Raw genomic sequence first — 20,957 nt, 5'->3', positions numbered from 1 at the left:
AAGACAACTGCACCAAGCTGGAGAGTCATTTCGAAATGATTTCGAAATTCAACTTATGATTTTGAAATTCAACTTATGAATTCGAAATCCACTTCAAAATGACACCAATTTCGAATTCACCCACTGCCACTTTGATGTTCCGCCTCCTCTACCTCGAGAATTGTATCTAGAGCACTTCATCCACCCTAAGTGGACCCCACACGACTAGAAATCACCATTTTATTATTATTTTTAATTATTTTTAGGAAATTATTTTGTAATAAGTGGCCAATGAGAGTGTGCCACATGTTAGGTAATTGATGGTATTATATAAACTCTCTCAATTCTAGGTTTTAGGGATCTTGGATCTTTTTCCGGAGAGTTTGACATTGAAGGTGGAAGAAGACGAGAACTTTGGTTTATTTTCTTTTTCTTCTTTATTAAATATATTGTTTTTAGTTTCTTTTGATTCAAATTATGGATTTTTACCCTATTATGGATTGTGAATGTGACATCACCTCCATGAAAGGCTAATAGCCAACTTGGGGCTTGAAGCATGAAAACCTAAGGGCTAGGAAACCTATAGGGACAATGGGTAAATTATTAACTGGAACGAGTAGATGTGTATTGCATTAAAGCTTTGTGCAAGAGATCCACTCCACATGAGCACCCGGTACGCGTTAGCATCGATCCCGTCACCGCTCTACTTTTCTATGCCGGAAATAGAGGACTATGTCGAGTCTTCGGAGGTTGACGGTGCTTGGAGCGGGGAAGCCTTTCCGTATGTTGGATCCAAAGATAGCGGAGGGGTTGGAAGGCATGAAGAGGAGGATCCACAAGAATCCGGAGCTTGTTCTTCGAGGAATTCACTACCAGCTGATTGATTCGCCGTGAATCGACTCAGGTGGACATCAACTATTGTCTTCTAAAGGTGAAGATCGAGATTCGAGCCACCGTGGGCACCGGCGGTTCGCCGTTTGTTGCCGTCAGGGTCGATAGGGATGCGCTTCCAGTTCAGGGGGTCGTGGAATGGGAGCACCAAGAACAAAGTTGTCGGGAAAGTACGCGCTTGCAAGCATGACGCACGCGTTGCAATGTTATTTTTTTTGGGCTGCCAAGATGCTCAAGGCCCGTGAACATCACTTAAGGGCTTCTTTCCACCTTGGGCCCATCCTTATAGAGTAGTCTCAATGACCCTGGACCCATTTCTGTACCTGTGCATGGCCACCTTTGGCACGCAAACTAAGTAGCCACCTGCCATTCTTTGTTTCCTTTACCTCTTGATGTTAAGGGTTTATTTTAGTTAAAAAAAGAAATTCTATTCTTAAATAATTCTCCCAAAATTTCAGTTTTCAAATAATCTTTTGAAGTTCAACTTCCAGAATTAATTTTCAATTTAATTTTCAAAACTCTTATTCTTAAGTTTAACTTTCGAAACTTTAGTTCTTCGAACTTTAGTTTTCAAATTTAATTTCTAAAATTCCAATTCTTAAATTCAATTTTCAAAACTCCAATTCCTTCCAAATAATTTTCAAAAATCCAATTTTCAAATTTAATTTTCCAAACTTTAATTTCCAAATAACTTTCCAAAATCCCAATTTTCATATTTAATTTTTTAGAAATCTCATTCCTAAATAAATTTTCCAAGTTCCAACTTTCATGACTTCCAGTTTTAAATTATTTTTTCTAAAATTCCCATTTTCAAATTTAGTTCTTAAAACCTCAACTTTCAAATAAGCTTCAAAACTTGATTTTTGAAAAAAAAAAAAAATCAAATGGTTTTAAATCTTTTAAATTTATTTATTTAATTTGTTTATTCACCTAATTAAATTATTTTACATATTCATATCTCATCTAACCATTTATTTATCTATATTATTATTTTACTTTATTTTATTCATTTATTTATTTATCATTATTACTATTATTATCGATATTTTATTTTCTCTTTCTTTTTTTTTTTTCTTCATTCAAATCCTGATTCAACAAAACCTAATTTTTAATAAATTTGCTATCATTTTTTATTCAGGCATACATCTTGCAATTTTCTTTGGTTTAATAATTTTCCTCATTTTTCACTGTTTTTAATAAGCGTGAAAGCAATTTTCATAATTCTAAAATAATAGATTTTGTAAGTTTAATTCACGCAAGATCAATTGGGTTTTGGTGGGGACCCTACATAAAAGCATTCTCTTCTGATTATTAATTGTTAAGTTTAATAAATATTGCTCGATCTTTGTCTTACTCTTTGATATGCATGTGATGATTTTATGCTTGAGCTAATCATGTTTCCATGATAGCGCACTATTACTTGCTACCAAGTTACACTCCCACTTCGCTTACTTTTATGCGTGATTCATTTTATTATTTGATCATTTCATTAGTATCCATTGATTTTCTAGTTAATTGTCATGTTTGTTTCACCTTATTTAGTAGAAACCCATTTTTAGGGGTTTAGAGGGGTATTACGGCTCATCACCATACCTTCTCAATAGATAACCTAACCCTCAGACCCAAACTTGGTTTTTCACAGACCTATTTTTCCTTCAAGAACCACACTTGAAGTTTTTCTATCTTATTTTGTTTTTCCCTTCAAAAATAAAACAAAAATAAGTAGTCACTAAGTCATTTTCTCAAAAATAAATCATTTTCAAATAAAAAGCGAGTTTCACCATCGAATGGGAACGCATCGAGCGAAGTACGGTATCCACATATGCCTAGTTGGTATTTGATTCAATTAAATGTGGATTTCAACCTAAGTTTTATTGTATATTTTATTATTATTATTATTATTATTATTATTATTATTATTATTTTAGTCTAGTCAAAGTCAACATAAATGCTCTTAGTTTCAAAGTCATTTATTTATTTTATTTTTTTCTAATTCTAACCAAAATCAACCTAAATGTTCTTAGTTTCAAAGTCATTTATTTATTGTTTTTTTTTTCTAAGTCTAAGTCAAAATCAACATAAATGTTCTTAGTTTCAAAGTCATTTATGTTTTACATTTTCCAAAGTATTTTAATTTTTGTTTATTAGTATAAGTTTTCAATTTCCCAACTTCATTATTTCAGTGATTAGTTCCATCTTTTAAAAGCCCAAGGTTTATGGGATTTTGGGAGTAATTCCTAGAGTCTTATGTAAAGTCAATGTTTGATCCCTTATCATTCAATTAAATCAAGACCATTCCTATCTATTTAATTAATTTCCACCCCATATAATCAATCCAAAATCATACCTTATACTCCCAATTTAATTCAACCCATCTCATACTAATCTTAAAGCTATGTTTGGTTTCCAAAAAAATTGAGGAAAAATACAAAGGAAAAAAAAAATAAAAGAGGAAAAATAGAAGGAAATAAAAAGTGAAGAAAAATAAAAATTGGTTTAAATTTAATAAATTATTTTTATATATTTTTTTCAAACTTATTTTTCTTATTTCTCTTTATTATAGTAAGATTAAATAATTTAAAAATATATAAATTTCAAATTAATTTTAATTATATTTGATTTTCTTTTATATTTTTTATAATAAAATCAAATATAAAAAAACCATTTTCCTAAACACTTTTTGTCTTTTCCAAGTATTTTCGAGGAACCAAACATGATCTAAATATATCTTCAATAATTCCACAATTAATTTCCAACTTAGGCAACCCAAATGGATCCACCCACAAAATTAATTAATTAATAAACCTTTACAAACCATACAATAATTAAATCTTCATATCCAACCAGATTAAATCAATTAATTAGGAAATAAATTCTCAACCTTTTATTACCCAAATTCACCTTATTCCAACACTCAAATCCCATCATCCAACAATTGAAATTTAAGTAATATATTCAAATCGAATTCCAGAATTTTCTAAATTTCCGTTGATTAACACCCAACATATATGGAGATCTGAAACAGCGGCTCTTCTGAACAGTTGTGGAGTCTCTGAAGTGATGAGGCTGAGAGCACCATGCTCCATGTCGTGATTAGCTCCACTGCTCATAATCTGCAAAACCATGAAAGAAAATATTAATTATTAATAATTAACATGAATTATTTGTTATATGCATTCAACCTAATCTTTGATTCTAAAATGATAGAGCAAGACTATTAGGAAAAGGGGTTTAATATATCCCATCTTTTCCTGATCATCTGGAGGCCTGCTGCATCATTGACTGATAAGTTGAAGGATGAGGGTGACGATCAAAGTAGTATGCTGCTGCCCTGAGAAGCTGAGAATGGAGCTCATGATCTGCAAAGGTGGCAAAACCATCAAGAGTATTGATATCAAATCACCCCAGAAGAAGCCTTAACCCAGCAGAGAAGCCACCATAGTACTCTTGATGTTCTTGCCACCTTGCAGAGATAAACTTCATCCAGATATTCTAAAGACAGCAGCATACTACCCTGATTAGCACTTTTTTCTTCTTGTTTCGCTTGAAAGCTGGGCCACTTTTGGGACATGTTTATAACCCTAGAACAGGGAATATAAATAGGGCATTCATATCATTTCTCTATATTTTAATTACTTATTTCCCCGTACACCAAAATTCATTAAATCTGTGTTTGATAATTATTTTAGGAACTATTTTAAATATTTCTAATAATTAAAATTTTTTATCTTGATTAAAAAATGCTTTTTAAAATCACTATCGAAAGTAATTTGATTTTCACAAGAATTTTGAAATTTGTTTAGTGATGTTTTCTTAAAATATTTGTTCTCAATTGTTTGTTTTTCGAAATAAAATTCTCTTGAGGATTTAAATATAAAAACAATCTTTTTGACTTAGTCTTAATGAAGCTAATCCACACAATACTTATCCTCAATCCAACATCTTCGGGGTACTTTCCATCTTATAAAAATAATTGAAAATGTTTAAAATAAAATAAAATAAAATAAAAACTATTTTTTATCAAAATTTTATGTATTTTTAAAATTAAAAAATTATTTTTTATTCTAAAAAACATAAATCTATTTTTAAAAACTATTACCAAGCAAGTTCTTAATTTCTCTCTGCCACATTTTAGGGTAATTAATTCACTTTCATTCTCATTTATATCATATTCAAATTTTCTCATTCCACACTTTACAACTTTTTCCATGAAAGAAGAATGGTCATGTCAAGGCTGCCCATTTGTTTGTATGAAAAGTAAGATACTTCACTTTCATTCTCATTTCTATCATATTCAAATTCTCTTATTCCACACTCCATAACTTTTTCCATGAAAGAAGAACAGTTATGGCAAGGTTTCTCATTTCCTTGTTTGAAAAGTAAGATGATTTTTCGTTCTCATTTCTATCATATTCAAATTCTCCCGTTCCACACTAGAGTTTTTTTTCCATGAAAGAAGAATGGTTGTTGTAGGGATTAAAATATCATGTTTTGGTGGACCACGCAGCTCAACCAACCACTGGAGCGAGCTTATCCATTGTTATGTATACTGCACCCAATATATATGGACTAAAACTCATCATATATTAAAAGAATATTTTAATGAACAAATTAATTATAATTATTTGATAATAAAATGAAAAAAATCATTTAATTAATTACCAAAAATATAAAAATTATCATGATAATTTTTTTTATAGTGTTTTTAATATCATTAATATATTAATTAAATATTAAATATATATACATATATATCATTTATTTTATATTATTTAATACAATTGAATTAAATGGATTATAATTTTAATATTAAATATATTTTAAAATTAGACATATTATAATAAAATATCATAATATTATTATCAAATAATATTTTATATAATTTAATAATAATTGTACATTTATAAAATTTATATTTTTTATGGACACATACAATATTATTATGAAATATGATAAATTATATCATACATATATCAATTTATTAAAGAAAACAACTTTAAAATATCTATTATACTTTTAATTTTATTTTTAAAAGTATATCTATAAATTTTTATCAATTTGGGTTTGTTGATATTTTGTGTCAAAATATTTATCGATATATCCGATATATTCATAAAATCGAAGCACTGATACATTCATAATTATCAATATTTTCATCCATGATAGGACAAGATTTCTCATTTCCTTATATGAAAAGTAAGATAGTTGGGTTGGTAAAGTATGTTGGTTGTTAAGTGTGGAAAGGAGAAAAAAGTCTATGCATGCGAGTGCTATGTGTACATGGTGGGCAGTTGAGAGGAAGCCCATTTCTTTTGCCTAAAACCACCGACTTTGTCAATTAAAAAACAGTGGTGACGATGGATATATTTTATATACTTCCATAGATAAATTTCAAAAATGAAAATATAATTCATTATTATGCTGTCATTTTGCTTTAGAGAAGCAATGTTTAATTTACTTTTATTCTCTCCCTACAACCTGCCAAGAGGCCCAAGACAAGCTACCATGAACACAATGATAATATTCATTAAAATAATAATAATAAATGTTTTTATAATTCTTTTTCATTAGCTTCGAGATTAGGGTTTCACGATCATTTCACATATCATACATTAAAATGATTTTAAAATATAGCTATCTTAAAATGATTTTTAAGAAAAAAGACTTCTCTACAAAATCTACTCAACCTTAGTGAGATATATAGAAATGATTATTTTTCAATATTCATAAAATGACGATCAAGGAAACTAAATTCAATATAATGACACATGATCAAATATATGGTCCCACCAAAGGCAACAAGTATTAATGGCTTATCCCTTGCTTTTTTAAATCCAATAACCAAGATTTTAATTAAAATAAGTATATTTTTATGTATGCATATTAGGGATAAGTCTAATTGTTAGGGTGTGATAATATTTGCTACTATGCCCAATGGATAAGTCACTGGTCAAATGTCATAAAAAATTTAGTTTACCCTCATTGGATAGCAATTAATTTTTAAATGATCAAAACTCAATCCAATAATTAGTATCAGAGTCATGGTTGTGGGTTAGAGTTACGAGAGTATCTTGTTAGGAAAGAGATTGTTGAGGCATAACAATGTTGTTCTTAAGCTTTTCTTAAACCCGATGGATGGTCATCCACCCAAATGAAAATGGTCGAATGTCATAAAAAGCTTACCTTACTAGCATTGGATTGCAATTGATTTTCAAATGAGATAATCAAAATCTGACCTAAGACTAATTTTAAGAGTTTAATTCATCCAAGTTTTATATAATGAGTAAAATAAGATAGTATTGATGGCCAAATGTTTGATATAAATCAATCTAATTGCAACTGCAATGCCCACTAAAAGCCCGAAAATTTGCAAAGTATGAAAAGTAATATATAATTATTTTAAATAAAAAAAAAAAGTATTGTATGAGAGTTTGTTTGTTAGTAATTTTATAAAGCGTTTTTAATCTAAAAAGTATTTTTAAAAAAATATTAAAGTGTTTAGTAAAATTTAGAAAACACTTTTAAAATTTTGAAAAATTACTTACAGACTATAGTATTTTTTAGAAAAACACTTTATATTCTATGACTCACAAAAAAAATGAATTTTGTTAATTATTAATTAAAAATAATTTATATTTGAAAAATAATATAAAATGGGTCAATTTTATTACAAAATAACTATCGTTGTAAAATTTAATTATAAACAATATTTTACTCAAATCAAAATATTTTTATTTACCTTAACAAAATATTTTAAATGAACACATAAGAAAAAAAATATATATATATATATATATATTAGAGCATTCAAAACATTTTAGGAATTTATGTACAAGATTATTGCAAAAATAAGATTATTTACAAATAAAAGGTGAAATAAATGGATTTGATGAATGGTGATTTTATTTTTTTTACAAAGGAATTTTAATTAGAAATCAATATTTTTATAATAATAATAATAATAATAAACATAATTAAGAAAATTTAGTTATTAAAAAAAGCTTAAAATTTATCTTTTCAACTATTAACAACCAAGAAAAAAAGGCTAAAACATTGTTACAAAATATGAAAATTTATCGGATGGAATTTGTGGATAATCATCTTTCATGTATATCTTTTTATAACTCAGAGAACTTTATTGAAAATTATTTTGTTTTTCTATACACTCTGATTTTTCTTTTCGTTTTTTACTCCTTCCACTTCGGTATGATTTTACAAGTTGCTAAAAGGGACAAAATTAATTGAAAATGAAATGTATTGGATGGGTATATTATGTGTTGATGTTAATTGATTTGTTTTCTTTGTTTTCTTTCTTCTGAATTTAGTTTGTGTTGTGAATGGGAGAACAGAGCATGCAAAGAGGCATAATTCTATTTTATTTGTCCACGTGGATTTTTAAAATTACCCATTTTCATGGGCTATACATATCCACCTCATTTCTCTCTGCATCCACCTAATTTTATAAATAAAATTAATATATAAAATGACCAAATTATCCTCTTCTTCAACCTTCAAATACCTACCATTCCAAACCTTAATCCAATTCTTCTCCTCTTTTCTTTTGTTTTATTCCTTTCTTTTTCCTTCTCTTTCCTTTCATTTCCGTACTAGAACATCTTCATCCCCAATTTTTATTTTTATTTTTATTTTTTTAACATTTAAATAAATAAATAAAATGGAGCAAACCACTTGGGGTAACCGCCAACAGCCTGGGCACGAAGCAGTGACCGACAACCGCTGCGTCTCCGGGCGCTGCTGCTATCACTGCCATCACTGCCAGCAGCCTGGCCCGCTACCCACTAATGAAAAAACTTTATGGGGAAGAAAAAGAAGAAAGGGAAAGAAAATGAAGGAAGAAAAAGAAGATAGGGAAAGAAATGAAAATGGAGGGGAAAAAGATTAGTAGGTTTTGGAGCTGTATATGAGATGAGGTTAAAGATGAGGGTATTTTGGGTATTGAATATATAAATTTTATTCTTAAGTGCAAAAAGAGTTTAGTAGGATGTATTTAAAACTTTTCTAAAATGATACAAAAACCAATTAATAATTAATTTAGGGGAGAAGCCCGTACACGTATGAAAAATATTAAGTTACCATAATAATAGAACTTTAAATTCGAATAGTTAAATATGAAATTTAAGTTATTAAATAAAAATATAAATATATATAAAATCAAGATATAAACCAATTGGATTAATTTTAAGTACAAAATAATAAGATTAGATATGTATGTGTTGTTATTAGTCCCTTTTTTTCGATGGGTATTGCAGTTGGAATAGTTAATTATCTAAATAATTGCATAATCAAAATAATATTTTGTTCTTTTTTAAAAATAATATTGGTATATATATATATATTTTTTTTAAGAAAATAAACATTAAAAATAATTTTAAAAAAATAAATAAATAACAAAGGAGAACAGGTGTGAAGATGCGAAGAGTGGGAGGAGAAGAGGAACGTGGAGAGTGGGGAGGAGTTGGAGGGGCGCATGCATGACTCCCACGTAGCACTCTCTAATCAACAAACAAAAAAATGGGAAAAAAACACATCCAGCTCTCAACCCCCTCCTCTCTTCACGCCTCTCAGGCTCTCACTCCACCCACCGCCATGGCCACCACCCACAAGAAGCACCTCTCCGCCTTTGCCAACGACCTCCTTTCCACATCTGCTCTGTAACCTCCTCTCTCTCTCTCTCTCTCTCTCTCTCTGTCAATTTTGGGGATTCTTATTATCTTCACATGAAATATTTATCATTGTGTAATAGTATTTCTTAATTTGCCAGCTTTGGATGCATTAATTATAGGTTCAATAACTGAGATAGGAAAGGGGTCCATAACTTAGGAAATGGTTGGAAACATTGTGGGGAAACATTACTTGTCTAATGAACAAAACCTAAATACAAACATAAATCTTGTAAACGCAGCCGAGAGACATGAGGAAATGCCCAAACAAACCTCGACTTCATCTTCCAAATCAAAATTGTGTGCCTTGTAAAGGTATTATACATGCATTAAGTAAAAATGTTTGGGATGTTAGTATAGAGAATGGGAATGGGAAATCAATTCCATTCTCATTCATGAACATGTTCTGATTTGGAATAAGAATTCATTAGCATGGAAACCAAATCCGAAAGGATTTTGATTCCTTAGGTTTACATGGTATTGTGATTCATCTCCATTGTTGTCCTATTGATGTGAGAAGATGTAGAAGTATTGGAGAAAAATGTGATAAGAATTGGAAATGAAATAAATTGAACAACCATTGGATTCTCAACTTTATCCGCATTTGGTTTTAGATGGTTAACGGAAGCTAATTATATAAGCTCAAGTTTCATTTGATTTAGGCTAACTATTTGTTTAGATAATAGCTAGCTTTATGAATGGATGAATTGTGTTGTGCACAGGTTATTTCATAACTCTTGAGCTATTAGGAAATGGATCAACTTAAATCTAATGATTTTGGATGCTTTGAGGGATTTTTTATTTTTATTTTTTTTTCAGAAGCCATGATGTAATTTATCTATTGTTTTGAAACCATAAATTTCTTCCAGGAAACTAGGCACTTCTGTGGATAGATTAGTGGAAGAGTTTGAGGCCGGATGGCAGCCTGAAACAACCGGTTACTCGAGGAAATTAGTGGAATTTTGCAGCTCAAAAGCCCTCAATGAGTTGTGCTCAAAAGTCCTCGGTGATGGTTCATTGAGTCGGTTCACATTCAACATGATGCTTGCTTGGGAGATGCCTGACTCTGCTGATGAGGACTCCCACACAGTATGCTCCAGTTAATTTACAAAATAACTTGTCAATGTAAATGTTATCTGCATTTGATAAAGAACTATATCATTAGTTCAGCATATAAATTTCTTATCTACTGAGCAGCTTCTTTGCATAGAAAATTCAGGTATCTCATGGAGATGGGAAGTTTTAGGACTACATTGGCAATATTTATGTTCAGTTTTAGGCTATGATTTGTTGATGACTCTGTTTCTTCTGTTTTTCTATTCATCAGGCCTGGTTTTGAGGATAATTTTTCTGTTTAGACAATAACATAATTGAAAAAATTGGGGTTAGTGACATGAATACATTATGCAGGGTTCGTATCCTAAAAATGTTTATTTGGTCTTGGCTACAAGGACATGACTATTGAGCCTAAGCGACAGAAACAGTAAAAGAAATGAGTTTCTAATGGTTAAGAAGAGAGAACCATTAAGTTTAATCTAGCCAAATATACCATAAAGAAGATCGAGTTCTAGTTCTGCTTAAAGAGATCTTTTGACTTTCATCTGATTTCTGTTCGAGGTCCATCAAATGTTTGTCTGCAAAAGCCCATGCCTTTGTAAGTCCAACTGTTGGCAAACAAATATGCAGAGCAATCTAGGTTCTTGATTTTATTCATCCGTGAAAAAACTACTGATTTGTGTAATAATACATCAGGGAAAATTTAATGAAAATAATAAGAACCGAATTTGCATTGGTAATACACACATGACTATTATGCATGGGAAAGCGTACCTTATACTAACATGTTGAAATGCATCCAACCTCTCTCACTAGTAAATTAAAACCCAAACCCCTTGCTCTAACTCAATCTGTTGCCTTATCCAAGTTTGGGGTCAAAGGACTCAAAACATGATACATTTCCATTTTAGGTTTCTATTTTGGTGATCCTAAAAGAAATTATTAGTATTCCTTTAATTTCATTTTCTTTTGCTTTGGGAAAAGGAAAAGTATCGAAAAATGATGAAAATCACTGTGTGAAATGCCCTTTCTTGAAGCTGTTTCCTTGCATAGCAGGGTAAACAAACACATTTTTCATACAATATGCTGCACAAGTAAATTACTTATCAAAAAAAAAAAAAAATGCTTATATAAGAAGGTTAAGTTGTTACTTAATGAAGTCTCAAGGAAGAATGAATAATGAAAATTTTATCTATCTCCCACCTGGAAAATTTCCAGATAAATTGGATGCTTATCTAGTTTTTCATTGCTGAACTAAGAAGTCTTGATGGGTGGTTTGACTGATCTCATGACATGGGAAGACACAGCTCTAACAATAATAACTAAATTTTATCAGGTGAAAATGAAGTACAAAGATCATTTTTGTTCCCTAGTTCTGTATAAATGTAGGTACAGGATTTTTTAGGAAAATTAAAGTTCTACTAGGCTTGAATTCCATATCACTGCTTTGCTCATTAGCATTGCAATTAATCAATTTTGAAACGGCACACCTTTATATTTTCTTCATCTTCACAGAGCAAAACAATGCCCCAAGAGATTTCTTTTGTCACATCCTTTTTCTGCATTAATGTTTGAAGTTGGTCTTTTTGAATTTTTTATGCGTGTATGATTTGAATTGAAATGAACATTTGGTTTTTTTTCTTACTCTGTATATTTTTCCCATTTGATGTGCAGGAGTGTGTAGCAAAGGAGAAAGAAGAGAGGAAGAGGCCACCAAAAGAGACTGAAGAACAAGATGAAATCCCGCTTTTCTATTCAGACCTCATGCCTCTACTTGTAAGGAAACTCTATGTTATCTCCTAATCTTTTGATGCTAGTATACTGCCTTGGCAAGCTTACTTTAAGCTGTGAATACTATTAGCCTTTGCTCAGGAACTATCCAGCATAAGCTAGTGGGGCTTACTAAGAATCTTATAACTCGAGAAATGAGATAATATGACAGAAAGCAGTCTCAAATACTCATTGATATAGTTGATTTAGTGTTGGTTTTATAATAAAACTGTTAAATCTTGTGCCATCTGAGTGAACTGATACTTAGTGCACTGTTTTATTAGGTTGATAACGAGCCAAGCATTGGAGAAGATGCATTTGCGTGGTTGGGATCATTATTTCCATTAGTTGCAGATATTGTCAATGGGAGATTTACCTTCGAAACACTTACTGCCCCTACAGGCAATCGGCTCCATTTTCCTGCTTATGATAAATTTCTAAAAGAAATTGACAAGTAAGGAACAAACTCTATTTCTGATTTTTTTTTTTTTCCCTACTTGAGCATCTACATGACAATTATATTGCTGATCAAATACTACAGTGCATTTAATATATCAAACTGACGGTTTCTAAACATCAGTTCAAATAGGACCATTTCTTCTTCTTCCTTTTTTTTCTTTATGTGGAACACTTATTTTTTTAGGTGCATAAAACATTTGCAAAAGCAAGCAACCCCAAAGGGTGTCGAGCTAGCAGATGATGAATTTATATTGCACGTGGAGGGAACTGCAAGCACACAGAGAGTTGTGCGCCATATTGGAGGAGCGAGTTGGCCGGGTTTGTCCTACTAATCTACATGATCAAGTGTGAAAATGAAGTTTTAAAGTTTGTGATCCTTTATATGGTTAAGCAATATGAGAATTTTTTTTTTCTGACACATCCTTATTATAATCCTTTTGTAGGTAGGCTTACAATAACCAACTATGCGCTCTACTTCGAGGCAATGGGAGTACTTTCTTATGAAGATGCATTCAAAATTGACCTTTCTAAGGACATTGACCACCATGTGAAATCAGGTGCCACTGGCCCATGGGGTGCTCCACTTTTTGACAAGGCCATCGTCTATGAGTCCCCTGAGTTGTAAGGATGCTAACTCTATACTTTTGTTTACTTTGTCATTGTTGCAGCTACTGTCATAATGTTTGGGTGTTACCCAACTTGATATATATTGTTGGGTCATTCTTAGTAGCTTAATTTTTGGATTGACCGATAATTTACATGATATCAAAGTAATGAGTTCTTGCTTGTTTGTTTCTGTACTTGTTGAACCTACAAAGGAGAAGAGGCTAGACGTGAAATGAGGGTTAAGTTCTAACCAACTTAATATAGATTTCAGGCCCCAAAAATGGAAAACGGAGGAGAAAACAAAAATAATAGCTTGCAAACAGATTACTTGTCAACTTACATACTTCAGTAGGGGGTAAGGGCACTAAAAGGAAGAACTCATCTCTAAGCTGAATGCTGTAACTATTTCAAACGCTTGCAAGTTAATATTTGAACTCATCAGAGATGGTAATTATGGAATGGTCATGGTCTTATAAGTTCTAGAAAAGAGATTAAATGTCACTCTTGATTAGAGCCGAAGCAACTGAAGAACTAGAATTTGGCCTTGCTCAACTAATTTGACTGGTTTGGTCGTATCCCATTTCAAAGATCTTGAAGTCTAGTTTACTGCACAAAAAACAATTTGACAAACAGAGTTTCTTTTGAGAGATATTGTCAGTTGACCGGCTGGTGCTTGAACTTAGTAAATTCCTAACTCGTTGGGCTGTTTAGACAGTATTATTTGGTTCACAAGCAGGGAGTGCTCCATCATTATTAACAATTTTTGGGGCACACAACTCTTTTAGAAAGGATTGAACCAAGTAGCTCAGCCCCAGATATTGGGCAAGATATGCCTATCACCAACCATTTCAAACACCAAAAAGCAAGTAAGTTCATGTGTCACGGACAGTCACAGTTGTGCTTAAATCAATGAAGTGATGGGCTTGTTACAGACTTAAAACTCTGATCCAGAGTCAAAATATATAAATTAGGATTGGCCAGCCTACAACTTGATGCATATCTCAGATTCCTATTTTTTTTTTCCTTCTTTTTTTTTTGCTGCATCTTATTGTTAGTATCATTATTAATCCCGCTTGCCAATATTCTAGGTCAGAAAGCATCATTCTGGAATTTCCTGAGATAACAAGCTCCACAAGACGCGAGCACTGGCTTGCTCTCAGTAAGGAGGTTATGTTGTTGCACCAGTTCTTAAATAAATTCAAGATTGAATCTCCTATTCAAGCATGGGAGATGCACTCAAGGACGATATTAGGAATTATAAGGCTGCATGCAGCCAGAGAAATGCTAAGAATATCACCCCCTGATCCCACAAAATTCTTGATTTTTTCCTTGTTCGATGAGTTGCCAAAGGGGGACTATGTGTTAGGAGAGTTTGCCAAGAGTCTGAAGAATGCTAATAGTGGACGCCTGTGCAGTGCTAGTTCAATTCTAAGGAGCTTGAACGTATCCCAACAAAGTATAGCAGTTGCAGAAGTAAAAGAAGAATCTGCAGGAGAAAGTGAAAGTGCAAGTGCAAGTGCAAGTGCAAGTGGCCAAGCTGAAAAGTTTTCGACTTTGGAGAGTGCCATTAATCAAGCTAGAGAAGAAGAGGAGGAGACCTTTATTGCCAAAGCGACTACTGAGGGGCTGAAAGAGGAAGGCATCGGTGACAATGTCCTTGTTCTTAGGGTAAGCTGCAACCTGAATAGCATTTGGAGCGTGTAGCTCCAATCCTTTTCTGGATCAGGCCTCCATTTATATTTCCTTGCATCAGGTTTCTATTTAAGCACAAATGAGTGGCTTGTTTTTTAATAGAATCTATGCTCGTATAGTATACATGCTTATCCACAGATCATCCATTAATGTTTCATTTTAATTGGTTGTGCAGGAGCAACTAAGGCCACTCATGAATGTTTTGCCTTGGTTTCAAGAAATTGTTCAATGGAAACGGCCAGCAGTTACCCTCCTTGTGATTACCATGACTCTTGTGATCATATACAAGTAAGATGTTTCTTATTGGTTCTGCTGATTTATGATGGTTAGGTTCGCTTGAAGGAACATGGTTAATCAAGTGCTCACAATGTAGGGAGTGGTTTCACCAGGCAATCGCAGCTTTCCTGTTGTGGATAGTAGCAAAGATGCTTCGGGCAAGACAGGAAAATGTAAGAGACAAGCATAACAAGATAGTAGTATCCAAAGCCTCAGACCAGACAACAATCGAAAGCATTGTGTCAGCACAACACGGATTCATTACGGTCCAGGACATAGTGAAGACGGCGAACATTGCTATACTGAAAATCCAGTCAATATTGGTTTCAAGGACCAACAAGGTACACATTATGCCGACCAAACTCATTTTTCAACATCTTAGGATTATTTGCATAACAAGGAGGAATTCATTATACTATTGGAATTTATGGTGTGGCCCGGTTTTTGTCCTTTAAGCAATCATCTGGTTGATAAAGCCAAAATCATATTTCACTTACGTGAAACTTCTTTGGAGGGAAATACAAAAAAGACGATAAAACACTAATTCTTCCAATTGGGTTGACAGTAATTCACTCTGAAAGTGAGATTTAGTTTAAATGTATCATCAAGCCATAAGATGATAGTTTCTTTTTTGTTATCAGAATAGAAGAATTATGGTTATATTTTCTCATGCTCCAATCAAACAGAGTTCTTTGAAATGTTCGTTACAGCATGCGAACACGGTCATGATGGTGATGGTTGGATTGGCAATCCTAGTGGCAGTGGTGCCATTGAAGTTCATCTTCATGGCCACCACAACATTTTACTTCACAACGACATCGAAGTTGGGGAAATACATAGCTAATGACAAGGGGAACAGACGGCTAAAGGAATGGTGGGACTCAATCCCAGTTGTCCCAGTGGAAATTGAAGACTAAGGCTCCTAATAATGGTACATAGTTTTGGTTATTCCTCACAATCTTTCCACACTTCCTTCTTATTTAAGTTTTTGTCACTTGGATCAAGTATCATTCTCATAAATGATTTTTTTCATTTTTTAAATTTTATCGGCCTGTAAATGTTGAGATTGGGTCAAGATGCTTGATGAATTCAGTTTCAAATGCATCCATATATGGTAGATATATATGAGCTTGTATGGTTATTAGGTCATTGGGACCTATAGTAAGAGAATTGTTGTTTATGTTTATTTTATTTCATGTCGTTGTCCATTGGCATATCATTGGTACGTGGTACAGGGACGAGCAACTCAAGGTTAGTATGAACTATGACCCAAACTTAAGGTCTTTCCCCTAATTTGTGTCGGGTTCTTTATAAGTCAGAAGCAAGGATGGCAATAGGACGAGTTGGAGACAGGGTGGGTCAACTTTACCTAATTATATATACTCATTCGGTTTTCTTTTATTTATAAAAATAAAAAAATAAAATTATCTTTTACACTTTTAAGAAAATTATAAATGAACAAATGTTATAAATCTTTATTATTTATTTTTATAAAAAGTGATTTTTTATTTATATATATTAAAAACTGGAAAATGTAAAAATAAATGAAATTAAATTATTTTTATTTAACATTATATAAATGATGGGGGTGGGGCGAGATGAGGAAATACTCGAATTGTTTCAAAAGTAATCCAGCTTTTAAAATAAATTGTCAAACATACCTCTAATCCGATTATATTTCTTCCAAATCCGTCCTAGTAGGCATCCTAGTAGGGCTGGACGGGATGAGTATTCAAAGAGTTCCGCCTTATTGCCATCCCTAGAAAGGGAAGGGTGGTTTTAGGCTAGAAAGGGAAGCATCTAAGTAGGTTGTCAATTAAAGGGGTATTTTTTGCTTCATGTCATGACCTAAACTTGAATTCACTAATTAATCTTGTACAATGGTGGATTAATTCAACTAGTGAGTCTAAAATTTGAGGTTGAAATAACGAGTTTGGCCTTCATTCAAGTAGAATTTAAAGAAATGGAGATTTATGAACATGAAATATGCTTTTTAAGATTAGGACTTGCTACATATATCATACATAAAAACATTAGTCATTAGTTCATATCTTAAAGGCCAAAAACAATTTTACAATGAGATATACATCTTATGTGCATAGTCTTCATTGGGTGATCCAAAATTACAAGTTACAAAACATAGTACATCCCATCTCCAAATAGGTTATTTGTCCTTTTGCTACAAAGGTGAAAGCGGGGATTAAAATATCATGTATCGTTGGGCTTCGAAACGATATATCCCATGGATATATTGGCGGTAGGTTGGGCTAACAACTAGGGTAAGTTTGCCCTTTGTTATATATCACACACCAAATATATAATTTTGCTAATAAATTAAATAAAATGTTTTCATTTTGCTAATAAATTATCATGATAATTTTCTTCATGGTGTTTTTAATATCATTAATATATTAATTAAATATTAAAAAATTATATATTTATCATCATTTATTTATATCATTTAATACAATTGAATTAAATATATCATAATTTTAATATTAAATATATTTTAAAATTAGACATATTATAATCAAATATCATAATATTATTATTGTATAATATTTTATGTGATTTAATAATTAATGTACACTTATCAAATTCATATTTTTTATTGACACATACAAATATGATAAATTATATTATATATTTACATTTTTATAAATTTTAATCAATTTAGGCCCACCGATATTTTATATCAAAATATATGTCGCGATATCCGATATATCCATAAAATCGAAATACCGATATATCTGTAATTACCGATATTTTCATCTTTGGGTGAAAGCCTAAAAAAAATCTTCAACATAACAAAATAACATTAAGTCAGCATCACAGGTTAAAGTATCCTGTTCAGCTATTCTCTTATTGCATCTAAAGTGCAAAAAGAACGAGGTGAGTTCACATTAACCCAGTAAGAAAATCTATGCTCATTTCACGTATAACCTTAAAAAGAAAATAAAAGTAAGACTAACAATTAGCAACATGCATTTTAATTTTTGTAATAATCAATAGACATGTAATAATCTCAAACATGAATAAAAGTAGTAGGTGGCCTAATCTATGCTTAATTGGTCTCGATCCATTCTCTCACATGGAGTAATCTTGTAATTCCCACTAGCAAGCATGTCATCCATCAACGTTCCAATATAATACTCTATCACAAAGGACTATTCTAGTTCTACAATCCCAGGACAATTCATATCTCGTGCCTTTTAGGATTCATACTCAAGGGCAAGAACGACCTCATCTTTTGGAACTTTATACCAAAGGACAAAACCAATCTCTTGTTTTCAGGAACTAAAATCCAAAGCCATGATTAAACTCATACACTTACATAGAAGTGTCTTCCGCGAAGGCTTTAGGGATCTTCATTCAAAGACCCATAGTCTTATATATCACAAATAATTCCCCGCATACAAATCCATCATATAGATACTAACCACTAAGGTTAAATACCATACATTCTTGCTACCCATTTATTAATACTTCAAAGCCCACTTCATATCATTAAAATTAAATACAAGTGAACAAACACAAAGACCTTGATTCTTCCTTTACAAATGACTTACTAAAATCTTTGAGCAAAAACATCCTAATAAACCATAATTAAATTTAGTTAGAAAATATAATTTTAACATCTTGAACTCCTTCAAAAAACCATTTGGAGTTCATATCCAACAAAAAAACCCAACTATTTCTTCTTCCTCACCTTGATTTCTCCACACTCTAAATTCTCCCACTAAACCCCACCTCCCAATCACCTTTGAGAGCTGCAAATGAAGCCAAACATCCCCTTATGTAGTATGTAAAGAAAGTATGAAAGTGACACACTTTGAGGCTCTCACCCACCCATTTCTTTTACTACTTGAGTTCAAACCCACCTATTTTGAATTTTTAGGCTAGTAACAAACCTGTTTTTGTTTTCATTTTCAAAGAAAACAAAAAACAATGTGGAGAATATGTTTGGAAAACATTTTGTGGTTTTCATTTTTTATAATTTATATAATAAGATATTATGTGGTAATAATAATAGTAGTAATAATAATGATAATAATTAATTAATTTATTATTATTATTATTATTATTAAAAAATTTAATATATTTATAATTAATCAACTAAATTATTCTAATATAAAAATATATCAATTTATAATAATTCATAGTCTAATAAATAAACAAAAATATTTATATAATACATAATTAATATTCGATTTCAAATATATATGAGATAATGTTTTATTTATATTTAAATATTTCTTTAGCATTTTTAACATTGATATTCATGTTATATTTTGAGCCCTACAAAGTCCCCTAAAATGATTTTATTCCCTCATGCTTTCCAATTTTTTTTAAAAATAGTTTTCATCTTTCTTAAGAAAACTTTGGAAAACCAAATTAATATTTTCACTTTTTTCTAGAAAATGAAAAAAAAAATTCATGGAAACATGTTTCCAAACATTATTTGTGTTTTCTTTGAAAATGAAATAAAAAAATAGTCCAAAAAAATAAATTTTACTTTTTGCTTCCATTTTCTTGAAAACTAAGTTGATGTTAAGCCAATTAAAGTCAGGTTCATCTAGCATCGCAAAAGTCAAATGGACTTGTTCCCTACTTCATGCTTCTTGAAGAATCTGTTTGGCAGCACCAGAGTCAAATATGCTTCTTCCTGCACAACAGGATGTCCGGACAAGTGGTCCAAGCACGCCCCTCCGAAACTTAAGTTAGATAAGAGTAGTTCTAGCTATTTGTGGGAAAGAGTGAGCTTTCTTATGCGCGTGCCTCGTTCCTGCTTTTTGGAGGGTTTATATAGGGCTGATGACATCGCCACTATAGTGTTGACTAGGCACTCTCACCTTCTTCTGCAATGATGATTGTCTTGAGGGCGGTTAGGCAATCATCACAGTTAAGGGCGGCTGGTAGATGTCATCTGCTGACGTGCCAGGATCTCAGACCGTGCAACTGTCTATTCCCTTAACCTGTCGACATTTGGGATTATGTGCAACAATTAATTGACATGGAGTTGTAGGTTAAATGGAGTCCCGTCGGCCGCTCAAATGTCAGGTGTGAATGATCACGCATGCTAGAAGTCTTTAAGACTTGATTGGACAGTCCTTCTTGTTTGGGAGTCCGGACTCCCGATGCCATCTGGCCCAATAGGGGAAATGAACCCTCTCACTTCTAGTATTAGACAGATCTTATCTTGGTTTGGACGGAACGATCCGCATGGGTTACATACTTATCCTAGACGACCAAAGTGTCTAAACTGAAAAGGGACACGTGTAGGGGAAACCCCCACAATGCCCCCTTAATCCATCTACCTGTATCCGGCTGAGTAGCCGACAGATAGAGGTGGAACAGGTTATCCATCTCTTCAAGTCACTTGGGCACTTTGGAACACGTGTCACTTGAAGTGGCAATGATGGGTCACATCCATCGAGGCTGACTGTTAGACAGCGCGCTGCTTCAGGATGCGTTTCTAAGCGACTTGTCTTTTTAGATTTTTAGGGTTTTGAGTCCTTATAAATAAAGGGGCCCCACACCCCTTGG

At 32.1% G+C, this 20,957-nt stretch overlaps 1 protein-coding gene and 1 non-coding gene across 2 annotated transcripts; one reads left to right on the top strand and one right to left on the bottom strand.

Moving 5' to 3' along the window:
* Positions 1–4,183: 4,183 nt before the first annotated feature.
* Positions 4,184–4,385, bottom strand: MIR3624 (microRNA MIR3624). The gene has a single exon (NR_127870.1). It is a non-coding gene; the product is annotated as a microRNA MIR3624 (primary transcript).
* A 4,937-nt stretch (positions 4,386–9,322) lies between these two features.
* On the top strand, positions 9,323–16,601 carry LOC100267295 (uncharacterized). The gene is made up of 10 exons (XM_002269732.4): positions 9,323–9,542; positions 10,421–10,640; positions 12,282–12,383; positions 12,662–12,831; positions 13,021–13,154; positions 13,280–13,457; positions 14,531–15,110; positions 15,310–15,422; positions 15,508–15,751; positions 16,121–16,601. The coding sequence occupies exons 1-10, from the start codon at positions 9,403–9,405 to the stop codon at positions 16,325–16,327; spliced, it is 2,088 nt and encodes a 695-aa protein (XP_002269768.2). The 5' UTR covers positions 9,323–9,402; the 3' UTR covers positions 16,328–16,601.
* The last annotated feature ends 4,356 nt before the right edge of the window (positions 16,602–20,957 follow it).

This window comes from Vitis vinifera, chromosome 8 (assembly GCF_030704535.1).
Source record: "Vitis vinifera cultivar Pinot Noir 40024 chromosome 8, ASM3070453v1".
Classification (NCBI taxonomy): Eukaryota; Viridiplantae; Streptophyta; class Magnoliopsida; order Vitales; family Vitaceae; genus Vitis; species Vitis vinifera.
This window is presented reverse-complemented; position numbering and strand designations above follow the sequence as displayed.